At 41.1% G+C, this 19345-nt stretch overlaps 1 protein-coding gene across 4 annotated transcripts in view; it reads left to right on the top strand.

Annotated features, from left to right (window-relative positions):
* The window catches only part of TTBK2 (tau tubulin kinase 2), a 176126-nt gene that overhangs the window by 137389 nt on the left and 19392 nt on the right, over positions 1-19345 (top strand). For all 4 annotated transcript variants that reach the window (XM_063652156.1, XM_063652155.1, XM_054452122.2 and 1 more), the window contains 3 exons: positions 2001-2217; positions 8407-8618; positions 9923-10511. In XM_063652156.1, the coding sequence (XP_063508226.1) occupies positions 2001-2217; positions 8407-8618; positions 9923-10511 (1018 nt within the window). The remainder of the gene's footprint in view (positions 1-2000; positions 2218-8406; positions 8619-9922; positions 10512-19345) is intronic.

Genomic DNA, 19345 nt, shown 5'->3' with positions numbered 1-19345 from the left:
AAATAAGACCTGGAATTACTTTGAAAGAAATATATAGACAAATACCAATTAATAATTTGCTATTTTTTTCCCCCAGGTCAGTTCATGCTGAACTATATCAACTGTATAATTACAGAAAGTCTAGTTTCCCCTCTAGGGCAAGAATTTCCTTCCTCTTGTTTGTGTTGCTAGGGCCTTGCATGTAGTAGGTGCTTAGTAAAAAGTCTGCAGGTGGCTGGGCACAGTGGCTCACACCTGTAATCCCAGCACTTTGGGAGGCCAAGGTGGGCGGATCACTTGAGGCCAGGAGTTCGAGACCAGCCTGGCCAACATGGCACAAATCCCCATCTCTACTAAAAATATAAAAATTTAGCTGGGCATGGTGGTGCATGCCTGTAATCCCAGCTACTTGGGAGGCCGAGGCAGGAGAATCGTTTGAACCCAGGAGGCGGAGGTTGCAGTGAGCGGAGATTATGCTACTGCACCCCAGCCTGAGAGACAGAGCTTGACTCTGTCTCAAAAAAAAAAAAAAAATCTGCAAGTGAAAAAGTAATACACATTTCACACTGTAAAAAAATAACATAGCTGATTGATCTGACACCTGTTTATTTCATTATGGCACTGCGCAAGTTGATTATACAAATTAGGTCATTCTTGTCATACTCAACTAAATCAATCAAGAGACCAGGGAGAAAGTACTTGGGGCACATAGCACCTGCTCCAAGAATTTAATTTCTCACAAGCCCAGCTGCTGAAATGGCCTGCTGTGACTCTAAGACTAAATTTACATACCTCTGTCACTCACCAGTCAGAGCCTGCCAGCTCCCAAAAGCTTCTCTAGTGCCAATGAGCTTTCTTTCAAAACAGTATGTGACATCTCTCTAATAAAACCCCCAACCTCTCCTTTGGTCTTCAGATATACCAGAGACCCACTCAGTCTATGTGTGTGCCCCTAATTGTAATTCTTGCTTCCCAAATGAATGTTAATTTGGAGATTTATCTTTGTATTTTATTTTGAGTTCAACACCACTTAACATTTTCCTGTTTAGAATTTTTAAAAATTCTCTAACACGCCAGGCACTGTGGCTCACGCCTGTAATTCCAGCACTTTGGGAAGCCAAGGCAGGCAGATCACCTGAGGTCAGGAGTTTGAGACCAGCCTGCCCAACATGGCAAAACCCTGTCTCTACTAAAAATACAAAAAATAGCCCGGTGTGGTGGTGGGCACCTGTAATCCCAGCTACTCAGGAGGCTGAGGCAGGAGAATCGCTTGACTCCAAGAGGTGGAAGTTGCAGTGAGCCGAGATCGCGCCACTGCACTCCAGCCTGGGTGACAAGAGTGAAACCCTGTCTCAAAAAAAAAAAAAAAAAAAAGTTGTTATAATTGACAGAGACTTCTTTGAAAATAGATGAAATGCTTCTTACTTTTAAAGTGATTGTCAAATTAGGGTGTTATTAGAATTTGTATTTTAAAATCAGCTTGAAAATTCTAATTGATCAAAATTTTAAAGTTTTATTTTGTAGGATTGGCATGACCTAAGTTTTTCTTTTTCTTTTTCTTTTTCTTTTTTTTTTTGTTTTTTTGTTTTTTGTTTTTTGAGCTGGAGTCTCGCTCTGTCACCCAGGCTGGAGTGCAGTGGCGCAATCTCGGCTCACTGTAACCTCCGCCTCCTGGATTCAAGCAATTCTCCTGCCTCAGCCTCGTAAGTAGCTGGGATTACAGGCACCCACCACCACGCCCAGATAATGTTTGTATTTTTAGTAGAGACAGGGTTTCACCATGTTGGCCAGGCTGGTCTTGAACTCCTGACCTCAAGTGATCTACCTGCCTCAGCCTCCCAAAGTGCTGGGATTACAGGCGTGAGCCACCATGCCCGACCAACCTAAGTTTTCAAGGTGCTTTTTTTTTTTAAACTCTCTTAATTATGTGTGGAGTTCATTTACATGAAGAAATAAAATGATGTAAGATAGTCTCATAGTAATTTTTGATTCTTGCCTTTTTTTCCTCCCTTCATATGTAGAATTGCCAATGCCACTCCCATCCCTGGAGACTTGCTTCGAGAAAATACAGATGAGGTATTTCCAGATGAACAGCTTAGCGATGGAGAAAATGGCATCCCTGTTGGTGTGTCACCAGATAAATTGCCTGGATCTCTGGGACACCCCCGTCCCCAGGAGAAGGATGTTTGGGAAGAAATGGATGCCAACAAAAACAAGATAAAGCTTGGAATTTGTAAGGTATGAGTACCTTATAAACAACAGAAATTTATTTCTTACAGTTCAGAAGGCTGGGAAGTCCAAGAAGGAAGGCTAGGCAGATTTGGTGTCTGGTGAGGGCTGTTTTGTGGCTCCTCCTTGCTGAGTCCTCCTGTGGTAGATGGGGAAAGGGATCTCTTTTGGGCCTCTTTTGTAAGGACACCACTCTCATTCATGAGGGCTCTGCCTTCTTGACCTAATTACCTCCCAAGGGGCCCACCTCCTAATACCCTCACATTGGGAGTTAGAATTTCAACATGTGAATTTTGGGGGGACACAAACATTCAGACTATAGCAGGTGTATATGTTCAGTCATGGGAGTCATTTGCAAAATGATCTCTGGATCGATGCGATATGCCACAATGTGATCTGGCTGTTGACAAAGCACAATCTGGACCAATAGTAATCAGGAATGAGTAGTGGAAAGTAGACAGGGAGTCAGTGTCAGATTTTTCTAGTATCAGCTGTGGCTGTCTTTATGGCACCAGGAACAAACTGTTCTTATAGCAAAAAAAAAAAAAATCACTAGTGACATTCTCAGTTGTCAGCCCATATGGATATCTGTGTATGTGAGAGAATGAAGTGGCACTTGACATAGAAGATCTTAGTTACTTTAGTTTCTGTCTCTTACCCACTATCACTAGTTAATCTCAGTGAAATTTGAATGGTAGATAGTTTTGACCCTAAGTTCATTATTTGTTATCATGGTGATGTGCAGTTTATTGAATTTATAATGTATAGTGCTGTACATTACAAGCTCTCATTTTGAACATCTGGATAAAGCATTAAGCTAAATATTGAAGACAATTTACTATGCTAGGTGCTGTGCAGTTTAAGATACATCTTTTACCTTTAAGGACCTTACGGTCTCTTCGGGTAGATATGTAGCTGCACAAGCAAATATAATACAAGACAGAACATTGTGCAAAACATTAAAAAGAATTAAAATGCATGCAGATGGGGTGGGAGTTGGGAACATGCCTTATGGAAGAAGTGGTTGAAGTAGAAGTATAAGTAAAAATATGTACATGAGGGCCAGGCACGGTGGCTCACACCTGTAATCCTAGCACTTTGGGAGGCCAAGGTGGGTGGATCACCTGAAGTCGAGTTCAAGACCAGCCTGGCCAACATGGTGAAACCCTGTCTCTACTAAAAATACAAAAATTAGGAAGGTGTGGTGATGGGTGCCTGTAATCCCAGCTACTTGGGAAGCTGAGGCAGGAGAATTGCTTGAACCTGAGAGGTGGAGGTTGCAGTGAGCCAAGATCATGCCACTGCACTCCAGCCTGGGTAACAGAGCGAAACTCCGCCTCAAAAAATATATATATACATATATACATGAAAAAGTGCATGGATAGAGCTTGTAACTTTAGGAATTTATTGGTCATCTAGGAGAAAAATTCAAAACAGCTATATTTATCTTTTAAAATCTACTTATACTATATATAAAAGATTTTATATATGTCATGTCAAAGCATAGTAATATAAGCATGTGAATCCACCATCTGCCCCAAGAACTAGAATATTTTAACATATTCCTTCTATATTTATGCTTCTACCCTATCCCCACTGAGGTAACCACTGTCTTAGGTTAGATTCCATAAAAGCAGAGCTACAAAACAAACCTTAATAGGTTTAAATAATTGAAATCACACATACTATGTTCTCTGAAAATAATGGAGTTAATCTAGTAATCAGTGACATAAAGACAACAGGAAAATCTCTAAACACTTGGAAATTATACAGCATATTTCTGTATAATCCATGGGTCAGAGAGGAAGCCTTAAAGGAAAATTTTTTTAATTTACATAGAATTGAATGAGATTGAAACTACAGCATATCAAAATGTTTGGGAGGCAGCTAAAGCAGTACTGAGAGAGAAGTGTATAGCACTAAATACTTACATTAGGAAAGATAAGGTTTTACATCAATAGTCTAAATCCTACCTCAAGAAAGTAGAAAAAGAAGCAGCAGAATAAGCTAAGACAAGCAGAAAGAAGGTAATAAATATCTCTGTTACTGTATTGCAAAAGTTTTGGTGTGTTGTATTTTCATTCTCATTCTGTTCTAAATATTTTTCCACAATGATGTTTTTCATCCATGAGTTATTAGGTGCATACAAGTTTAGAGTTTTTACATCTGCCAGGTGATTAAAAGTTTTGTTTTTCTTTATATAGTGACTATTTCTATTCTGTTCCTACTATTTTTTTTTTCTAGCATTAAAGCCTATTTTGTCAGATGTTAATACAGTCATGCCAACTTTCTTTTGGGTAGTACATGCATGGTGTATCTTTTTTCTGCCTTTATCTTTCTATTTTTTCTCATCTGTATTCTGTTGTGACTTTTGTTAAGTGGAATATAAGTGGTCAATCTTACGTCTTTATGTTTTAATTAGTCAGCTTAATTGATTTACATTTAGAATTATTATTGTATTTATGTATTTATTTTCTGAGACAGAGTCTCGCTCTGTCACCCAGTCTGGAGTGCAGTGACACGATCTCGGCTCACTGCAACCTCTGCCTCCCGGGTTCAAGTGATTCTCCTGCCTCAGCCTCCCAAGTAGCTGAAATTACAGGCACCTGCCACCACGCCTGGATAATTTTTATATTTTTAGTAGTGAGGGTTTTGCCATGTTGGCCAGGATGGTCTCGAACTCCTGACCTGAGGTGATCTGTCCGCCTCAGCCTCCCAAAGTGGTACGATTACAGGCACAAGCCACAATGCCCAGCCAAATTATTTTTATATGAACTCGTTTCTCTTCTCTTTTAAATTTCTATTCAGTTTTTTAATGCCTTTTTCCTGCCTTTTCATTACAGATTTTGTTGGTATTTTTCGTCTTCTGTTTTCTCTTTGTACTTATTGGGGATTTAAACATTCTAATTCTGTTCTCTTGGTAGTTGTCCTTGAAATTTCCCAATTATTTTTAACTTAAAAGTCTAAAATTAAGCAATATCTTAACCACCTTTCTGATACTGCAAGGACTATAGAACATTTTAACTTCATTCACCCTTCTCCCAACATTTTAGTACTCTTCTAATTTTAATTCTTTCTTTAAAAAAAAAAGAAAAAGAATGACTTGCCCTGACACAGTGGCTCACACCCGTAATCCCAGCACTTCGGGGGGCCAAGGTGGGAGGAACACTAGAGCCCAGGAGTTCGAGACCAGTCTGGGCAACATGGCAAAACCCTGTCTCTACCAAAAAAAAAAAAAGTTAGCCGGGCATGTTGGCATGTGCCTGTAGTCCCAGGTACTTGGGAGGCTGAGGGTGGAGGATCGCTTGAACCTGGGAGGAGAAGCTGCAGTGAGCCAAGATTGTGCCACTGCACTCCAGCCTAGGTGACAGAGTGAGACTCTGTCTCAAACAGACAACAACAAAAAATAATGACTTGAATTAGATTATTATTTATTTTATTTATTTTTTGAGACAGAGTCTCTCTCTGTCACCTAGGCTGGAGTGCAGTGGTGCGATCTCAGCTCACTACAACCTCCGCCTCCCGGGTTGTGATTCTCATGCCTCGTCCTCCCATGTGGCTGGGAGTACAGGCACGTGCCACCACACCCGGCTAATTTTTTGTATTTTTGGTAGAGACGGGGTTTCACCGTGTATTGGCCAGGCTAAGTCTTGAACTCCTGGCCTCAAGTAATTCACCTGCCTCGACCTCACAAAATGCTGGGATTACAGGCGTGAGCCACCAGGCCCAGCCTTGAATTGGATTATTAATGTTGTTCTTTTATACAAGTAATGTTTATATGGACTTTCAAAGACGTTTACCATTTCCTTTCATTTCTGAAAGTCTTTGGCTCATCTTTCTTCCGGAAATATTTCCTTCAGAAGTTCCTTTACCTCGGGTCTTTTGGTAGAGGACTCTTTCTATAAATGTATTTTCTTATCTATAAATGTACTTATTTTAGCTTCATTCTTTCAAGATTATGCCGAATATAAAGTTGGGGGTTTTTTTGGTTTGTTTGTTTTCTTTTCTTTTCTTTTTTTTTTTTTTGAGACAGGGTTTTGCTTTGTTGCCCAGGCTGGAGTGCAGTGGTGCGATCTCGGCTCACTTCAGCCTCCACCTCCTGGGTTAAAGCAATTCTCCTGCCTCAGCCTCCCGAGTAGCCGGGACCACAGGCATGCGCCACCACACCTGGCTAATTTTTTGTGTGTATTTTTATTAGAGACAGGGTTTTACCGTATTGGCCAGGCTGGTCTTGAACTCCTGGCCTCAAGTGATTCACCCACCTCCCTCCCAAAGTGCTGGGATTACAGGTGTGAGCCGCCATGCCTAGCCCAAATATAAAGTTTTCTATTGATAGTTATTTTTCCTCTGGCTTCAGTCATTGGTGTTCAGAAACTTACTGTCGTTCTAATTGTTTTTTTCTTTTTAAGTGATTGTTTCCCCCATCTTCATCTTTCCTTCCCAGCTACTTTTTAGTTCTTGTTCTTGTCTGTTGTGTTCTGTGTTTTCACCATGATGTTTCTAAGCATATATTTATTTTTGTTTATCTGGCTTGGGATATCTTGTGTCCCTTGAATATTTTTATTCATATTTTTGTATAAAAATATGTTCTGGGAAATAACAGCCATTCTGTATCTAAATGTTACTACCTCTTCATTCTTTCTATTATCTCTTTCTAGGACTCCAGTTAGACATATGTTATGGCTTTTTATTGTATCCATCATATCTCTTAATATCTTTTTTCATAATTTTCTTCTTATCTTGCTGGGTTTGCTTTGTTTTGTGTTTTGTTTTTGTTTTTTTGAGATGGAATCTTGGTCTCTTGCCCAGGCTGGAGTGCAATGGCATGACGTCGGCTCACCGCAACCTCCGTCTCCTGGGTTCAAGTGATTCTCCTGCCTCAGCTTCCCGAGTAGCTGGGATTACAGGCATGTGCCACCACACCCAGCTAATTTTTTTTGTATTTTTAGTAGAGATGGAGTTTTACTATGTTGACCAGGCTAGTCTCCAGCTCCTGACCTTGTGACCCACCCTCCTTGGCCTCCCAAAGTGCTGGGGTTACAGATGTGAGCCACCACGCCCGGCCTATCTTGCTGTTTTTTATTCTAGGTAATTTCTTTGGCTGTGTCTTCCAATTCACTAATTAATAATTTCAACCTTTTTTTTTTTTTTTACTTACTTGCTGTTTAACTTGTTAATTTAATATTAAATATTAAGTTAATCAGTCATTTAATTCCAAATAACCCTTTGTTGATCTTTGCTATAATAACCTTTATTTATTTAAACATTTATGCATAGCTGGTCTATATTTTGTATTGGAACCGTTCAATATCTGAAATATTTGGGAGTTTTAAATGTTTTTCTTAATTTTGACTATTATTTCTGTTGTGTCAATCATGGTAGCATGCCTTCTCATGTATTGATTCTCTCTTTTTTTTTTTTTGGCTAATTAATTAATAATTGATGGGAGTTCTGGAGACCGAAATTGGGGTTTGGGGAAACCTTCCTTCAAGGAAGACTGGCTTGTGTTTCTGCTGCTACCCTGAGTGTATCACCAATTTGAGCCAATTAGGCATCCTCTTGAGGGTCTCTAATCAGAGTAGATGTCCCAGACTTCCCTCTGTCACAACACTGCTTATATAAGGCTTAGTTTCCCTGACAATGTGCTGCTGTAGGCACCTGTACTTAAACAGTCCCACCCCCTGAGCTGCCTCACACTCATCCTCCTCCTCCTCTGCCTCAGCTCCTTAGTAGTCTGGCCCCCAGGCTTTTTGTTGTTTTTTGTTTTTAGAGGGAGAATGAGAAAAGAGATATAGCGACTCTGGCTTGGCAGCCTCTCCTAACTTGTGAGACCACTTATGTCTCAAAGGGAACATCCTTTCCAGGTTTCAGTTTCAGGTTAGTGGAATGGGATACTACAAGCCTCAAGTCAGACATAATTCAAAAATCCAAGTCTGTTAAACATTTTTAGATTATTTACGTTTGTGCCAAAAGTATTTTAAAAAACTAAAATAACACTGAAACTGAGTATAAATTAAGAACACACATTTAATGAAGAGTTAATAGATAAAAATGTAATGAAGTAAACTAGCCAAAATATCCTAATCGTCTGAAAACACATCTAATCATTTATTTATGTTATTTTGAAAGGCTTCAATGATTCCTCTCATGTGTGTTGCCTAGAATGTTTTTCATGGTTTTATTTTATATTTTGGATAGGCTGCTACTGAAGAGGAGAATAGCCATGGCCAGGCAAATGGTCTTCTCAATGCTCCAAGCCTTGGGTCACCAATTCGTGTCCGCTCAGAGATTACTCAGCCAGACAGAGATATTCCATTGGTGCGAAAGTTACGTTCCATCCACAGCTTTGAGCTCGAAAAACGTCTGACCCTGGAGCCAAAGCCAGACACTGACAAGTTCCTTGAGACCTGGTATAAAATAGTGTATTTTTCTTTTTAAAGCTTCTAAGGTACCATTATTATTGTTGTTGTTGTTGTTGTTATTATTGTATATTTCTGTTACATAAAGTCTTTCAAATAAGAAATTCTTGCATTTTTGTAACACTGAGTCTATTAAGCTCTAATTTTCATCCATGTTTTTAATTATTATTATCCTGATTCTTAATTATTATAAATTCTATAGCATATCCTTTGGCTTTGGAAGCTGAGCAGTAGGGCTGATAACTTCCTAACACTAGGTACAAGTTAAATGAACATTTTTACAGTAACTTTGTTTAGAAAGTAATCTCTTCCACACAACAGTGTAGTGTTGGAGAGGGCATGATAAAGATGGCATTAGGCAGAGATGAGGGGAATACATAAAGGAGGGGAAAAAGTAATTTATACACAAGGGACAGTCAGTTCAATTCGCTTTAGTGAAGACCTTCTAGGAGTAAGATACTGTAGGAAAATAGACACCAATAAGTATATCATGCTTGCCCTCGAGAGTTTGCAGTCTACCTAGAGAGAAAGGAAGGTGAAACTTGAGAGATCTATACATAGGTAAAGATTGTAGTGCATGGTTTTGAGGCACATTATCCCTACAACAAATTTTGATAACAGAAGACAGAAATGTAAAAAGTGTGGGATGTATTTATGAATTATAGAAACTTCAGTAGTATTCGCAGTATTGAGACCTAATTTCCTTTAATAGTAGTCATGCCCTTCAATGGTTCATCTCTAGTGGCTACTATTGGTAATGAAATATGAGGTTAGAGGGACTGTGAATTTGACTAAGATGGTAATTACTGTTTCCCAAGACAATTCAGCCTCTTCTGGCCTACTCCAATCTGGCGTCCATTTTAAACAATCCTTCACATATGTGTGTTCTTCCTCACATGTTAATCATTCATAGCTATGTTATGTAAGCACATGTCTACATGCTCACATGATCAAAAGGATCGATGGGGCATTGGTTTACACATTTTGAGTTGTGGCTCATATTGAGAATAAATATCAACATACAATAGGGATAAATGCTTAGTTCAATAAAAAGTTGGTTTGACAAAAGAAGGGAACTAAAAAGGGCCTTGCCGAGGAAAGAACTGAGCTCCATCTTCCAAAGCAGGATGTGGCAGGTAGAGAAGAGCATTATCAATGCTGTGAAACTTTCCTTGTGCTTTATCTATCTTTTTTTCTCTCATCTTTGTGTCCATATTAGTTCTGTATGGAGCTTATATATTATATAATAAATGTTTCCTTAGGACAGTTGAGTAACTTCTTTCCATTTCCTTAAGCCTGGAGAAAATGCAGAAAGGTACCAGTGCAGGAAAAGAATCTATTCTCCCTGCTCTGCTGCATAAGCCTTGCGTTCCTGCTGTGTCCCGTACTGACCACATCTGGCACTATGATGAAGAATATCTTCCAGATGCCTCCAAGCCTGCTTCTGCCAACACCCCTGAGCAGGCAGATGGTGGTGGCAGCAATGGATTTATAGCTGTTAACCTGAGCTCTTGCAAGCAAGAAATTGATTCCAAAGAATGGGTGATTGTGGACAAGGAGCAGGACCTTCAGGATTTTAGGACAAATGAGGCTGTAGGACATAAAACAACTGGAAGTCCTTCTGATGAGGAGCCTGAAGTACTTCAAGTCCTGGAGGCATCACCTCAAGATGAAAAGCTCCAGTTAGGTCCTTGGGCAGAAAATGATCATTTAAAGAAGGAAACCTCAGGTGTGGTGTTAGCACTTTCTGCAGAGGGTCCTCCTACTGCTGCTTCAGAACAATATACAGATAGGCTGGAACTCCAGCCTGGAGCTGCTAGTCAGTTTATTGCAGCTACGCCCACAAGTCTAATGGAGGCGCAGGCAGAAGGACCCCTTACAGCGGTAAGAAATTTGTTTTTATTATTATTCTCTGTTATCCACTCAAGGTGCTATTAAGAAAGGACTAAAAGTTGATCAACTAAGATTCTTCAGTAGAGGCCTAAATTTTGCAGATGGCCCAGGGAGTCATTTTGTACTAAGTTCTATAGTCAACCCTCCAATATGAAATTTTTCAAAAAGTGAGGTCTTCTTTTATTATATCAAACTCAATACGTGAAATGTCATTATAACCTAATTTTAGAATAACATTTTTAATTAGACTACAAGCGCTAGCTCTCTGTGTTTATATATGCTACAATTTTTTAAAGTTCCTAGCAATTTTTACTATACATTTACTGAGGAAGGCATATATTTAACCATTCATGGTTTGTTCTTCACACTGTACACTGTTGGGAGGCCTGAGCCTTTAATTCCCTTTCTCTTTCATAAAGTCCACCCAGGAATTTCTCATATTTCACATTCCTGTTAAACAATCATTTTCTAACATTGATGGCCACTGTTCAAAATGCAGAGTCCCAGGCCTCACTTCCAGAACTTTTGTTTTAGTAGGTCTGGGGAAGAGTGTGCTCAGGAATCCTCATTTTAACAAGCAGGTAGAGGCGGCATTTATGATACAGGTCTTCTGCAAAGGAAACTTTTGAGGAACCACTATTGTTTATTTTCAGTTTTGGGCGTTCAGCTGGAGAAGCCTGTTACCCTGTTACCAGTAAGCAGTGGTGCCCCCGGTGACTGTGTGAGGAGGAGCCCCAGAAAAGCCAGAGATGGCCAAGCAAAGCCATGAAAAGCCCCCAGGCTAAATAAGTAACTGTGAACACAAATCTTAGATAGATGTACCCACAGGTACATCTATCCTTATGTGATGAGAGCTACCAGGTTTCCTTAAATTCCATAATCATCTAGCAGTCCCCCCCACCCCTGCAACTCACCAGAAACAGCATTGTTCCCCAAACTGAAATGTTTTCTATTAGAACACAATTCCACATCAGGTGCAAAACAGTGGGAAAAGATACCGGTGAAAATACATTTTGTGTACAGTTCTGAGAAATTTGCCTGTGCTCCAAAATAGGGAAATAAAGGCCTGCCTGCTTCTTCACCAGAGTTAGTTAGCAGGTCCCTCTTTCCCAGGACTGCTTTGTATAGTTAGGCAGGTTGTTCACGGCATAAAGGAATCTAGCCAGGAAACGAATTAGAGCTGAAATCTACCCCAGACTTTGCTTTCCAAACTGTGCATCTTGGCACAGGGCTGTTTCCTTTTGGAAGGGCATTCTTTTCCAAACTGTACAAAGCTATCATGTGGGCTAGAGGTAGGTAACTACTAACTCCCTCCCTCTCTGCTCCATCCTTTCTCCCAACCCACCTTTCCTCTTTCCATTCATCCACTCTTTCCACCTTCCCAGGTTCACTTTGTTCTTTGACTCTATCATGCTGTGTACTAACTTTTGCTCTAGCATGTTTCCAGCAGCACTGTGCTGTGCCTCCCTTCGTGGAGGCTTTCTAAAACCTTTGCTCCATTTCTCCTGATATTTTTTGCCCTCTCTTGATGCTGTCCTGTTTACAAAGATTGTGCTCATGGTTCTCTTACACTACTGCAGTGTTTTCTCTGACAAGTTGTTTATAGGCTTGCGTTCATGTATGTGATGTTTGACCTTATTTTTAGATATCTTTGAATTATTTTTCTTTCTTTCTTTCTTTCTTTACTGAGACGCAGTCTCACTCTGTTGCCCAGGTTGGAGCGCAGTGGTGCGATCTTGGTTCACTGCAACCTCCGCCTTCTGGGTTCAAGTGATTCTCCTGCCTCAGCCTCCCAAGTAGCTGGAATTACAGGTGCCCACCACCAAGCCCGGCTAATTTTTTTGTATTAATTGAAAGTCTCTAATGAAATGTCAGCTGCATCAATTGTATACTTATTTCTCAGTTTTTTGTTTCTATTTTAGAGGCAAGGTCTTCCTCAGTCACCCAGGCTGTGTAGCACAGTGGAACGATCATACCTTACTGTAACCTTGAGCTCCTGGGCTCTAGTGATCCTCCCATGCCAGCGTCCCAAGTCACTAGGACTACAGGCATGAGTCACCACACCCAGCTAATTTTGCTGTATTTCAGGGATAGCAAGTTGGCACCAACCTGTCAGGTTGGCAATGAAAACTTACATCTAAACAGTTACCTTAAACAACCTGAAGTGATTTGTAATGGGGCTGTTGTTGTTGTTGTTGTTGTTGTTTTGTACAGACAGGGTTTTGCCATGATGCCCAGACTGGTCTCAAATTCCTGTGTTCAAGTGGTCCTCCCACATTGGCCTCCCAAAGTGCTGGGATTACAGGTGTGAGCTCCTACACCTGGCTAATTTTCAATCTTTTGTAAGACAGGGTCCCACTGTGTTGCCCAGACTGGTCTCAAACTGCTGGGGTCCAGAGATTCTCCTACCTCAGCCTGTCCATAATCTTGGGATTATAGACATGAGCCACTTTCTATAATCTGCCTAGCCAGTGCTTCATTTTAATATTACCTTTAGAAACAGTGTAAATGTGGCTGGGCTCTAGTAACATAACCCATATGTTATCCATTGCTATTGCTGTGTAACAAATTAGCCCAAATTTAGCATCGTTAAACAACAATCATTATTTCACACAATTTCTTGGAGCTAGAAATGCAAGAGTGGCTTAGTTCAGTGGTTCTAGCTCATGCGTGGTCTCTCATGAGGCTGATGTCAAGCTCTCAGCCAGGGTTAAAATCAATTTAAAAGTTTGGCTGGAAAGGGAAGATCCACTTCCAAGCTCACTCACATGACTGTTGGCAGGCCTCAGTTCCTTACTGGCTGTTAGCCAGAGGCTCTAGTTCCTCCCCATTTGGGCCTCTCCATAGTTGACATGACATCTGGCTTTCCCAGTGAGTGAGGTGAGAAAGAGACAGAGATGGGGGAAGAGAGGTGAAGAGAATGCATCCCCACCGAGATAGAAGCCACAGTGTCTTTTCTAATCTGTCTCAGAAGGGACATACCATCACTTCTGCCATATTCTATTAGTCACAAAGACCAACGCTGTACAATGTATGAGGGTCTATACGAGGGTGTGAATACCAGGACACACCTCTGGGTCATTGGGAACCATTTTAGAAGCTGTCTACCATATTACCTTACGTTTATATTTTACAGAATACTTCCCTATTTGATCTTAACTGCAACTCCATGGAACAAGCAGAGGGAATATTATTTTCTCTTTTTGTACCGAGGGCACTAAGCCTCAGGACAGGGAGAATCCATGAAGAGTCAGACGCTGATAGACTAGACTTGGTGTTCCGTCCCTCATGCCAGGAGATTACACCTTACACCAGTCTTCTGTCCCTACACCAGGGCATTGCCAACATACTGAAAGACTTTCCTGATTGGCTTGTTTCTTAGAGATCGAGAAGAGGAAAGGGGTTTTAAAATAATGCACAAAGAAGGAGCAGGACCAAAAGAAGAAGAGTAGCAGTATTTTTAATAATCTGTTAGCCAACATCTATTGAGAGAATTCCTCTGACTGTATTTACAGGACCACCAATACTAGCACTAATAAAATTTAAATTAGCAGTTAGTTGTATTGCCTTAATTATGTTTATTTCTTCATACCTGTGAAGTATCTGCTAAGTTCCAGGCTTTACGCTATACTTCAGGGATAACAAGTTGGCACCAACCTGTCAGGTTGGCAATGAAAACTTACATCTAAACAGTTATCTTAAACAACCTGAAGTGATTGTAGTGGGGCTGTTTACAGGAATGAGGACACAGACATATCTGCCTAGGACTTAGGAGTAGAATTTTGGATATCTTTATTTTCTCAACTTTTATTTTCTAATTTTTTTTTAGCATGGTAATTAAAAATCTTTCTGGGAAGGTTAAGGAATGCTTCAGGCCGGGCGCGGTGGCTCACACCTGTAATCCCAGCACTTTGGGAGGCTGAGGCGTGTGGATCACGAGGTCAGGAGCTCAAGACCAGCCTGGCCAAGATGGTGAAACCCCGTCTCTACTAAAAATACAAAAAACTAGCCAGGCGTGGTGGCAGCACCTATAATCCCGGCTACTCCGGAGGCTGAGGCAGAGAATTGCTTAAAAACCCGGGAGGCGGAGGTTGCAGTGAGCCGAGATCGCGCCGCTGCACTCCAGCCTGGGCGACAGAGCAAGACTCTGTGTCAAAAAAAAAAAAAAAGGAAAGAAAAAAAAAAGAAATAGTTCCATATGGCTTTCCTGGCGAGGCATGCTTTGCTTATCTGGATCCCTTGTATAAACTGCAGCGACTGTGTGAAAGCTCATGGAGTTATTCAGAGTCTCCACTGACACAGGAGTGAGCCACACATGTGTTAATAGAGGCGTGCTTTAATAATGTGAAAAGGTGAAGACTTTTTGGGTTGGTTACCATCTGTTTAACTTCTTAAAATGGATTTTGCAGGAGGGTTGAATGTATATATATTGACTGGGGAGTGGCCAAATGTCCTCTGACCATGAATTCCTATTTTTGATCTGGAAAATTTGGTCATTACAATCATAGGAAAGTTTTTTTTTCTATGAGATTACATCTCTGGAATTGTATTTGATATTACACTTCAACCTATGTACAGTCATAAAGGATCAGAGATTGGATGGACTACACTGGAAAGTAAAGAAAGCCCATTTGTGAAGTGCTTGAGTACAGACTGGAATATCACTTGGGAGATTTTTGTGGAAGGAACCTCAGCATGCAATGGTTGATACACTCATGTGTGTAACATTTGTTGAGTGTCTACTGTGAGTTTCACCATGTTGGCCAGTCCGGTCTCGAACTCTGAACTCAGGTGATCCACCTGCCTTGGCCTTTCAAAATTCTGGGATTACAGGCATGAGCCACGGTGCCCGGCCAATATATCACATTTTCTTTATCCACTCATCTGTTGTTGTACACTTGGGTTGATTCCATATCTTGGCTATTGTGAACAGTGATGCAGTAAACGTGAGTGTGCGTATATCTCTTCAATATACTGATCTTCCCAGTAGTGGGATTGCTGAATTGTATGGTAGTTCTATTTGTAGTTTTTTGAGGAACCTACATACTTTTCTCCATAGTAGTAACTGTACTAGTTTACATTCCCACTGTATTAGTCTGTTTTCATACTGCTGATAAAGACATACCCAAGACTGAGCACTTTACAAAAGAAAGAGGTTTAATTGGACTTATAGTTCCACATGGCTGGGGAGGCCTCACAATCATGGTGGAAGGCAAGGAGGAGCAAGTCACATCTTACATGGATGGCAGCCGGCAAAGAGAGCTTGTGCAGGAAAAATCCCCCTTATAATAACCATCAGATCTCATGAGACTTACTCACTATCACGAGAACAGCATGAGAAAGACCTGCCCCTATGATTCAGTTACCTCCCACTGGGTCCTTCCCACAACATGTGGGAATTCAAGATGAGATTTGGGTGGGGACACAGCTAAACCATATCACCCACCAACACTGTATTTGAGAGTTCTCTTTTCTCTGCATCCTTGCCAGCATTTGTTATTTTTTGTCTTTTTGATGATAGCCATTTTTACTGGGGTGATAAAATATCTCATTGTGGTTTTTATTTGCATTTCCCTGATGACTAGTGATACTGAACATTTTTTCATGTATTTGTTGGCCATTTGTATATCTTCTTTTGAGAAATGTCTGTGTAGATCATTTGCCCATTTTCTAATGAGATGTTTTTCTTTTCTTTTCTTTTCTCTTTTTTTTTTTTTTTGGCTGTTGAGATATTTGAGTTTCTTATATATTCTGGATATTAATCCCATTAGATGAATAGTTTGTAGATATTTTCTTCCATTTTGTAGGTTATCTTTTCACTCTATTGACTGTTTCCTTTGCTGTGAAGAAGGTTTTTAGTTTGATATAATCCAATTTATTTTTGTTTTTGTTGCCTGTGCTTTTGAGGTCTTATTCATAAAGTATTTTCCTAGACCAGTGTTCTGAAACATTTACCCTATGTTTTCTTCTAGTAGTTTTCTAGTTTCAGGCCTTGCATTTAGGTCTTTAATCCATTTTGAGCTGATTTTTATATAAGGTGAGAGATGGGGGTCTAGTTTCATTGTTCTGCATGTGGATATCCAGTTTTCCCAGCATCATTTATTGAAGAGACTGTTCTTTCCCCAGTGAATGCTGTGGTGCCTTTGTCAAACTTAGTTGGCTGTAGATAAATGGATCTATTTCTGGATTCTCTGATCTGTTCTGTTGGTCTATGTGTCTATTTTTATGCCAGTACCATGCTGTTTTGGTTACTATAGCTTTGTAGTATAATTTGAAATTAGGTAGTGTTATACCTCCAACTTTTGTTTTGTTTTCTTTTGTATTTTTGCTTAGGATTGCTTTAGCTATTTGGGGTCGGATTGTTTTTCTATTTCTGCAAAAAATGTCATTGGTATTTTGATAGGGATTGCATTGAATCTGTAGCACTTCAGATACTATAGGCATTTAAACACTATTAATTTAGCAATATTAATTCTTCCAATACAAGAGCATGAGATATCTTTCCATTTTATTGTATGTCCTCTTCAATTTCTTTCATTAGTATTTTCTGGTTTTACTTGTAGAGATCTTTCACTTCTTTGGTGAAATTTATTCCTAGTTATTTTATTTGTTAAGCAAACAAATAAAATACCGAAAATCTAGTAGATCCTGTAAGTTTTCTTCATTAAAAAATTTTATTTTTGTCTGCCTGAGTTATTCAAAAGACCTGTCTTCGAATTCAGAAATTCTGCCTGGTCTAGTCTGTTATTGAAGCTCTCAATTGTATTTTTTATTTCATTCATTGAATTCTTTTTTTTTTTTTTTTTTTTTTGAGATGGAGTCTCGCTGTGCCACCCAGGCTGGAGTGCAGTGGCGTGATCTCAGCTCACTGCAACCTCTGCCTGCTGGTTCAAGCAATTCTCCTTCCTCAGCCTCCTGAGTAGCTGGGATTACAGGTGCCCACCACCACACCTGGCTAATTTTTGTATTTTTAGTAGAGACGGGGTTTCACCATGTTGGCCAGGCTGGTCTCAGGCTCCTGACCTCAAGTGATCTGCCCACTTCGGCCTCCTAAAGTGTTGGGATTATAGGCGTGAGCCACCACACCTGGCCCATTTAATTCTTTAGTGCTAAGATTTCTTTGGTTCTTTTTTATGATATCTATTTCTGTTGAATTTCTCATTGAAATCATGAATTGTTTTTCTAATTTAACTGAATTGTCTATCTTTATTCTCTTATATGTCACTGAGTTTCTTTAAAATTATTATTTAGATTTTTTTCTGGGATTTTGTATAATTCCTTATGATTGGGGTCTTTTACTGGAGAATTATCATTTCTTGGGTGGTGTCATATTTCCTTGCTTTTTCATGTTTGATGTGTCCCTATGTTGATTTCTATGCATCTGGTAGAACAGTTGACTCTCCAAATTTTATGGAGTAGATTTCATAGGGAAAGACTTGGGTCTTGGGGTATCAGTTGGGTGTGGTGCCTTCGCTTTGATGCTAGGTGGATGCAATAATGTAGTTTTCATGCAATTTCTTCAGCTGTAAACCATGCTGGTGATGTTTGCAAGTGTCTCTGTGGCCTAAGGTGAGAGTTTGTGGCAGTGTTGGCATGGTTTTTCTGGGTGTGGTCTCACCAGGCTGCTTCTCAGGTCAGGGTCTGCATGTGCACACAAGTGGGTCAGCCAGTTTGGAGTCTGGCTCACTGGGGTTGGGGCCACAGTGCTGTTACTCTGGCCAGGGGCATGGGCTCATGGCTGCTGGGCTGGGCTGGGAGGCATACCTGCCAGGGGCAGGCTCAGCAGGCTGTTTCTCAGGTCCAAGGCACAGGTGTGCAGCTGCTCAGCTGGCCTGGGGGTGTATCTGCCAGGAGCTGGCCTGAGCCAGCTGGCCCTGAGTGCTGGCAAATACACTGACCTGAAGGTGGGTCAGCTCCTCAGGGGTTTGGAAGCCTCTCCTGCTCAAGGGTGTGTCTGCCCTGTGTGGGACTGCCAGACTGTTTCTCTACCTAGAAGTGTGCATTGGCAGGGGTTAGTTTTCCTGCTGTGCAGGACTCGAATCACAGCTGATCCTGAGCCCAAGCTCCAAGCAGTCAGGGTCATGACATTGTAGCCACCAGCCACCTGTGTGAGCTTGGTGGAATGAAGATGGAGCCCAAGGGCTGGAGAGGTGCAGTGGCTTCTGGTCCCCGGAACAGGGTATACTCCAGAAGTGGCTCTGGCCTTAGGGTGGCACTAAGCTGTGGCAGCTTGGCTCATGGGTGGGCGGGAATGCTCACCTTGTTCTCCTAATCTGGAGCAAAGCAGCTGTGTGAATTTTTAGCAGCTCTCCAAACTAGGCTTCAGGCTCCAGGCTCGCGAGGACTGTTGGTTTCTCTTGTAGTAAGGATTGTAGGTGTTTGCAGTGGCAGTGAGGGCTGATGAGGTTGTTCTGCTTACCTTTTTCCCACAACAGGAAGTCCCTCCTGACTCCAGCCCAATCTGGGCTTGGGTAACGGGGCAGCAAAGGCTGGGTGCCTCCATGCTGCCTTCTTGGGCTTCTTTTTTTTTTTTTTTTTTTGAGATGGCATCTCGCTTTGTCACCCGGGCTGGAGTGCAATGGCGCAATCTCGGCTCACCGCAACCTCCGCCTCATGGGTTCAAGTGATTCTTCTGCCGCAGCCTCCCAAGTAGCTGAGATTACAGGCATGTGCCACCACGCCCAGCTAATTTTGTATTTTTAGTAGAGACGGGGTTTCTGCATGTTGGTCAGGCTGGTCTTGAACTCCTGACCTCAGATGATCTGCCTGCCTTGGCCTCCCAAAGTGCTGGGATTACAGGCGTGAGCCACCGCGCCCAGCCTATA

Source organism: Pongo pygmaeus, chromosome 16 (genome assembly GCF_028885625.2).
Source record: "Pongo pygmaeus isolate AG05252 chromosome 16, NHGRI_mPonPyg2-v2.0_pri, whole genome shotgun sequence".
Lineage (NCBI taxonomy): Eukaryota > Metazoa > Chordata > Mammalia > Primates > Hominidae > Pongo > Pongo pygmaeus.
This window is presented reverse-complemented; position numbering and strand designations above follow the sequence as displayed.